The 8,073-nt window shown below is 44.4% G+C and overlaps 1 protein-coding gene across 1 annotated transcript in view; it reads left to right on the forward strand.

The window, feature by feature from the left end:
• Positions 1-7,553: 7,553 nt before the first annotated feature.
• Positions 7,554-8,073, forward strand: part of SERINC3 (serine incorporator 3) — a 12,435-nt gene continuing 11,915 nt past the window's right edge. The window contains exons 1-2 of the mRNA XM_025191959.1: positions 7,554-7,564; positions 7,687-7,792. Coding sequence (XP_025047744.1) covers positions 7,554-7,564; positions 7,687-7,792 — 117 coding nt within the window. The remainder of the gene's footprint in view (positions 7,565-7,686; positions 7,793-8,073) is intronic.

The following is an 8,073-nucleotide window of genomic DNA, read 5'->3' on the forward strand; positions in this document are numbered from 1 at the left end:
CCTCAGAACAACATCTTGGAAAGTTAGAAGTCACAGACTTCGGGATACTGGGAAGAGAGGGAATAATGATCTCTAGTAAAGAGAAATTACTTTGCCTAATGTGTTCCTAGTATTGAGCTCAAAGAGTAATAGTCAGTGGCTCAATGTTTGGTTGGCAGTCAGTGTCAAGTGGAGTGCCCCAGGAGTCGGTCTTGGGTCCAGTTCTATTCAATATCTTTATCAATGACCTGGAAGATGGGATGGGGAGTGCACCCTCAGCAAGTTCACAAATGACACTAAACTGAAGGGAATAGTGGAAAGGCTGGAAGACAGGGCTAGGATTCATAGAGACCTCGACAAATATGAGTATTGGACCAAAAGAAATCTCATGAGGTTCAGCAAGGACAAGTGCAAAGTCCTGCCCTGAGGAAGGAACAATCCCGGGCACCAGTACAGGCTGTGGGCTGACTGGCTGGGCAGCAGCTCTGCAGAAAAGGACCTGGGGGTTACAGTGGACAATAAGCTGAAGATGAACCAACAGCATGCCCTAGTTGGAAAGAAGGCTAACGGCATCCTGGGCGGCATTAGTAGGAGCATTGCCAGCAGATGGAGGGAAGTGATTATTCCCTCTATTCAGCACTGGTGAGGCCACACTGGAGTAGTGTCATGTTTGGGGTCCCTCACTACAGAAAGGATGTAGACAGATTGGAGCAAGTCCAGCAGAGGGCAACAAAAATGGTTAGGGACTGCAGCACAGGACTTATGAGGAGAGGTTGAGGGAACTGGGCTTATTTACTCTGCAGAAGAGAAGACGGAGGGGGGATTTAATAGCAGCCTTCAACTACCTGAAGCATGATCCCAAAGAGGATGGAGCTGGACTGTTCTCAGTGGTGGCAGATGAGAGAAAAAGGAGCAATGTGCTCAAGTTGCAGCAAGGGAAGTTTAGGTTAGATATTAGGCCAGGGGTGGGCAAAATGCGGCCCAGGGGCTACATGCAGCCCAGCAGGCCATTCTATCCGGCCCTCAGGGCTCCTAAAAAATTTAGAAAATTAATATTTATCTGCCCTGGGCTGCCTGTCATGCGGCCCTTGATGGCTTGCTAAAACTCAGTAAGTGACTCTCTGCCCAAAGTAATTGCCCGCCCCTGTATTAGGCAGAGCTTTATCACTAGGAGGGTAGTAAAGCACTGGAGTAGGTTACCCAGAGAGATTGTGGAATCTCCTCCATCCTTGGAGGTTTTTAAAACTCGGCTAGACAAAGCCTTGGCCGGGATGATCTAGTTGAGGATAGTCATGCTTTGAGCAGGAGGTGGGTCTCGATGACATCCTGACGTCCCTTCTAACCCTAATTTTCTTTGATCCTATGATTCTATGATTTCAATATCACTGTTTGATGTCACTGAAGATACTTGAGCAGGATTTCCACCTCGTTTGAGCTTGGCATAACTGTGCAAACTCTGCAGTTCACAATGAGGCCACCTGAAGATCTGGCCTCATTGTTTTCCATAAGGATCATCCTCTTCCAGAACTGCTTTTTCTAATTGGAGTGAAGTCATTCATAATTGTGGATTTATGACAAGAGGTGGTTAATAAATACAAAAAACTCTTGCATAAAGCTATATACAGTACCTTCAAGCTGCCCATAGAGATTAACTGAGCCTGTTCCATTTTACAAACAAGGACACAGGTTAAGGGACTTGTCAAAGGCCACCCAGCAAGTCACTGGCACAGGCAGTTATTTTGGAAGTTCCTGACTCCCAGTCCAACAGCATTTCATGCGGACTATAATATCATTCCTACTCCTGTAATAATGACTTATTTGATAACTTCAAATAATTTGATAACTTGATAACTTCAGTGCAAGTGTCAATGAGAGGGCATTGGCTTTGTGGACTGAAACCTGTCATGGAGCAAAATGAACACATTAAGGGAAATGATAAAGAGCTATGTTTATACATGACTCTGTGTATGGCTTAGAGTACAAATTGATTTGGCTTTGGTTTAATTCTAAAGTGAGATCAGAATATGTAGAAATATGAGCTAAGAACCCCAAATCCTATTTGCATCTTTGTGTCCTAAGTGGTCTCCTTTAAAGACCAGATCCTAAGACAGGGGTGGGCAAAATGTGGCCCGCGGGCCAGATGCAGCCCACTAGGCCATTCTATCTGGCTCGCGGGGCCCCTAAAAAATTTAGAAAATTAATATTTATCTGTCCCTGGCTGCCTGTCATGCGGCCCTTGATGGCTTGCCAAAACTCAGTAAGCAGCCCTCCGCCCAAAATAATTGCCTGACCCTGTCCTAAGCCTTCACACAGACAGCTCACAATGCTTTGTCAGCACAAAGAAAACGAAAAGCAACCATGATCAGAATCATCACTGCCTGCTAATAGCATACTGTCCTCAGCATTGGGTGTTTATTTGGGAGTGTACTGGACAGTAAAAAGGCACAACTGAACTGTGTTCTGCTGTTGGGATTCCTCACCAGGGTAAGACCTGCTCTGGGGTTGTTAACATCTGCACGCATTAGAGCAGTCCTGAGGCTGCTCTAGCATGAGTCAGCAACCCCAAGGATTGTTTGATATGTTTTGTTTTATTATTGCCTCTCTAAATAATTAGGAGGAATAGGTCAGTATAATTTCTAAGTGTTAGATAAATACAAATGTGTCTCGGTACAGATTCAGATCACATTCAGATTTTACCAATAATCTGAATTACAGCAGCTTCAAGAAGCAATACTCCTGATACAGAGGCTACTGACATCATTTGAAAGGCTCCTGTTTGGACAAGACCATAAACTAAAATGTTCTAAAATAATCTACAGGTCACATACAAGCGGAAAGACAGAGATTACAACTTAAAAAAAAATCAAAATAACAGTGACTCACACACTTGCACACTCATTCTGGGGCTGAGAAAGAAAACAGTTACTCAAGCTGTTAAAGTTTCAGACCTAGAAAAATACATTATGTAAGTTTCATCAGCGTCAATAATGGCCGTGAAGACCAAAATGCTACTTGGAGTGCATCACAAGTAGAATGATTCATGTATCTGTATTACATGATAGAAATGTGGAGAGCCTAAGCAGCACAAGAGCCTGGTGCTAACGATGTAGTCATGGCTCATGCAATCAGGAAAGCTGGAAAGTTTAAAATAATGAACACGAGTGGTTGGGAAAAAGAAATCACTGTGGTATGAAAACAACGCAAGAGGCTGAGAGTTTAAATTTTGTAGATCTCCACCAGGTTTATAGAAAAGATTGGGAAGAACCCCAGTTAAACAGACTACCAGATCATTGGAGACCTGTGGACAAACAACATGTACTGGCATTCAGACACTAATCGTAAAGTAATACCTACATCTAAAGTGTGCTATTAGACTATGCCCTAGTGAAACTAATTTGGGAACCCTGTGACAATTACAGAGTTTGTACTTGGAAAGTTTGCCGGCCATTATAAAACATCCTAATTATATGGAAACCATTAAACTGTGTCCAATTAAAGAATAACTGCGGCCAATAGTGGCTACTGCCATGCAGTGATGGAAGAATTTGGTCCAATATTTAATGATTAATATTCTGTAGAGATGGATAACTTAAGGGAGCCTTTCAAAACAGGAGGTAAGGACTGGATGTTGAACATAGTTCAGTCAGCAACATACCTGTGTCTGCCATAAGCAACTGGAAAAACAGTTCTCCCCAGTGAAAATTCTACCGCTAGTTATACCCAGGAGATCAATGAAAATACAGTCATTAGCAATGAGGATGACTAAGCTTGTTACTAAATTCATATCCCATGATTATGAGTAGCAGGGAAGGCAGTGATTTATGGGGTCTTTTACCAAGAAAACTCCAGCATCTCAATATATCTGAAACTTATGCAATCCAAGGCACAGTGCTCTGCATAGCTACGTATACTGGTCAGAACAACTCTGATCCAAATAGCACACACATCTATCATTTTAAAATCATAAGCCTGAACTGACCATGCATGTTGACCCAGCTCTTTATAAGAAGTAATTCCAACATGCTGAGTGTTTGTCTAAAATACACCGAAAGTTTAACGAAGTTTCCAGTTATAACCTGTAAGCAAGAACTGTCATCTGTAAAGAAACAGACAAATCATCATCTTTTAAAGTGAACATGGAAGAGATTTCCATGCCTTCATTATCATGCAGAGACCCTAGAGATTAACGGAAACAGTACTGATGTACAAGCTTGAGTGACATCTTCTTGTGAGATTTGCTGCACGAAGAAATGCAGTGAGCTGCTTCCAAAAACTTGGTCAGGGATGACACACTTTTCCTCTAAAAACTGTCCAAGTGAAGTTTAATTTTGAGGGCTTTGATTTTTGCTCGTTCCAGACAACTAATATACAAATACATAGGAAGGGAACCATCTTCTAAGTCTGTCACAATCAGTTCACATACCACAGCAGGTTATTTTTGTAAGCGATTAGGATAACCTCCTGGCATACTCTGCTGCTTTTCTCCACAGCTGACAGCAACAATGATGACTTCATCCTTATCTCCTGTTAGACGTGTGGATTGAGATGATGTTATGCAGAATCAGAAGGCTTTGCATGCTGGGAAATAGAATGAGCTTTTGGAACTCCCCTGTTACACAGTACAATAAAGTAAAAACCTTTTTGGATGAATAAAAATCTTTTGTCCTTTGCCAGTACTTTCCATCCGAGGATCCTAAAGTGCTTTCCAACCACTAATTAGCCTCACAGGTCCCCTGTGAAGAAGGCATGGCATCATTATCCTCAAGTCACAGCTAAAATTGTTCGATAGCATTCATTGGCATAATAGCTAAACATTTTTAAGTGGCTTACCAATGATCCCTGGGAAGGCAACATAGATTTCCAGGATCTACCTTATTTGTGTATGTGTGTGCGCGCATACACGCACTCACCTCCACACACAGAATGAAGTAGCTGAGATTCAGCAATGACCTTATGCCAGAGATTATTTAGTGCACATGAAAAGGATCAGAAGGCTAAGCCTGTAATAGGGTAAAGGCCCATGCATTATCTGATCAAGGTTCTATATCTGTGACTTGCTGGGAATGTCATGTGGTCTAGGAAGCATGTTTTTCTTAATGGAGCAAATTATGGTTGCTCTGATGGCAAAGACAGTGGCCTCTGGAGATGGCAGGGATACATAGTTAGACATGCTAACTATTAAATACGCATATGGAAAATGGCTGCTTTATTTAATGTTTTGCTATGACTTCCATGGTCATAACTACTTGTACCTATTAAATACTCCAGAATTCCTTTCCTAAAAGTTAGCATGTGAGCTGCAGTGCCTTAGCCAAATTGCCTCTTGGAATGATTGCTTCCTCCCTCCTTCCAATACCCACTCTTCCTTTCATTTGCTCCTTTAATACAGTTATGGCTGTGGGATGGGAGCTGAGGAAGGGGAACACAGAGTTCTCCTTCACAGTCTCTTCTAAACCCTATAGTTTTGCCCTGTGCTGATAACCAGATACAAGAAATTATATAGGGGAAGGACACAAATTGGCTTGGGTCATGACAGACCAACACTTCTCTCAGGCTAGTGGCTTGATTTCTATGCAGCTTTCATTTAATAGAGTAAATCCCTAGCTGGTGGGAGTTGTAAAGTATATCTTGAAAGTATGAACTGAATACAGATGATGCAGCAATGAAGTAAGCCTGAAATAGAAGCTCTGAGAGGTGTGAGCTTCCCCACTCAAGAGCTGATGAACATTCAACGTTAAGGTTGACTCAGTGTCAGTTGCTCATCAAAGTATTTAAGAAGAAGGTATCATGGTCTACTCAGAGTGACCTCTCATTTTAGGGTTAGTTAATGGGTGGATCTTACCACTTACTTCTTCACCTTCCCCTGTGAAAAAGTGGAGCTAGATCGAAGAAGCTTCTCAGAGCATCTGGACCAAGAGGAGTCCAAGACTGAGAAGTCCTTTGGTGTGTCTAAACCCTGATGAGGGGGAGTCAAGTTCAAGAAACCCATTAGGGACCCAAGTATACACAGCTGCATTTTGAATATCAGCACCACCTGTTGAGAATAAGACCTTATTTTGGCATGTCACATAGGTGGAGCTGACAGAGGTGTACTTCTGCCTTTCATTTACCAATAAAAATCTCTCAGAGATCATTCAGGAAGGTCAGGTATCCAGGTTGTAGCTATATTGGTCTAGAGGAAAAAGCAATCAGGGCTCATGATAGATCTGATATATTTTATTAGAGCAACATGATTTAAAAAAAATAAAATAAAAATCTTTAATTGCAAGCTTTCAGGCACAAACACCCTTCATCAGGCATTGGAGAAAAAATTGTAAAAGGTCTCCTGGTAGAAATGAAAGTTCATATTTCATAGAATTTCACAGAGGAATCAATAGATGGAAAGCTCTTCTGGACAGGCAGTTCTTAGCTGGTAAGGAGTCTCCCAGCTCTCTTGTAAGGCTCTGTTATGATGCAAATTTCCTTGAACCAAGGCAGGAGCAGTATCTCAGGTTTCAGGTGGTCACAGTTGCTTTCTGCTTGGGAAATTATGAAGATTTCATTTAAAAAAATGGGCTAAAATTTGATATCTTCCATGGTCAGGTATCCAGGTTCTAGCCATATTGGTCTAGAGGAAAAAGCAATCAGGGTTCATGGTAAAAGTGATATCTTTTATTAGACCAACAAGATTTTTGCAAAAAAAAGTTCTTAAATTTGCATCATAACAGAGTCTCACAGGAGAGCTGAGAGTAGGGTGGCCATCAAGGTACCTCAAGAATAGAGGACAGTGCCCCCGCCAGGCTGGGGGCACGGTGAGCTCCTGCAGGCAGCAGTGGCGGCGATGAGCGGGAGCTTTCGCAGGCAGCTGCAGCGGTGTTGGGGGCACGGGAGGGCCGAACAGGGAGCTCCCGCAGGCAGCCGCGGCGGAGTTGGCAGCAGAGGTGGGCTGAGTGGGGGGCTCCCGCAGGCAGCTGCGGTGGTGTCAGAGGCAGGAGTGGTGTGGAGGGTGCCGCCAAGTGCTGAAAAATAGAGGACATAAAGGCATCTGATAGAGCACAGAGGACCAGAAAACCAGACTGTCTTTTATAAAACTGGATGAATGGCATCCCTAGCAGAGAGACTCTTTACCAACTAAGAACTGCACGGCCGGAAGAGTTTTCCATCTATTGACCCCTCTGCGTAATCCTATGAAATATGAACTTGATTTCTACCCAGGAGAACTTTTACTATCTCTTTTCGAAAGACTGATGAAAGGTGTTTGTGCCCAAAAACGTGCAATTAAAGAAATGTTTTTGAAAAAAAAGTGTTGGTCTAATAAAAGATATCACCGCTACCATTCAGGAAGGTCTACATTTGAGTACTGAAGGGGCTTATGGATGGAAAAGGACTGGGTGGGGAAATGGGTAGTGGTACGAGCAGGCCAGGGGGTTCAGTGTTATCTAGAGCGGAGGTCTTGGGGGGGTCAACGTTATCTAGACGTGCTCTGGCCTGGTCTCTGCAGAGGGGCCAAACAGCGCACTCCAACCCCGCAGTGCCCCAAAGGGGGCCAGGCACCTTGTTTTGACACAAAGGGATGCCCTGTTCACACCAGTGACATGATAGGATGGTATGTTGGCCCTGTTTACACCAGTGATGTGATATGATGTCATGTGATATGTCACGTTAGCACCATGGAGATCAGACATGTTGTCATCAGGTGACATCATGCCTGGTGACGCTCACCCACAGCACTATCGCTGAGCACTCGGGGTTTGGGCACCCACACAGGCCGCCCCGGCCCGCGGACCGAACCATCGCCACGCTGCCCCCACACCAACACCCCGACAGCCGCACGGTTGGTACCGCCCACTGAGGACTCTGAGCCAATGAGAGCCTCCTGCTTTGTGACGTCGCCGCGCAAGATTCTAGCGGACTGAATTCAGTGTCGAAAACAACACGACCTTCTCCCCGCCCCCGGGCGGCTCCCGGCCTCTTCATTGGCTGTCGCCCGCACCGAGCTTTCCACCGGGCGTGCGTCACATCCTGGAGACGGCCAATGAGCGCAGGGCGGAGCCGAGCCGTGACTACGGGCGGAGGCTGAAGCCGGAAGCGGAGGGGGGCGGCGGGGGCGGGGCG

This window comes from Alligator sinensis, unplaced genomic scaffold (genome assembly GCF_000455745.1).
Source record: "Alligator sinensis unplaced genomic scaffold, ASM45574v1 scaffold76_1, whole genome shotgun sequence".
In the NCBI taxonomy this organism is placed as follows: domain Eukaryota; kingdom Metazoa; phylum Chordata; order Crocodylia; family Alligatoridae; genus Alligator; species Alligator sinensis.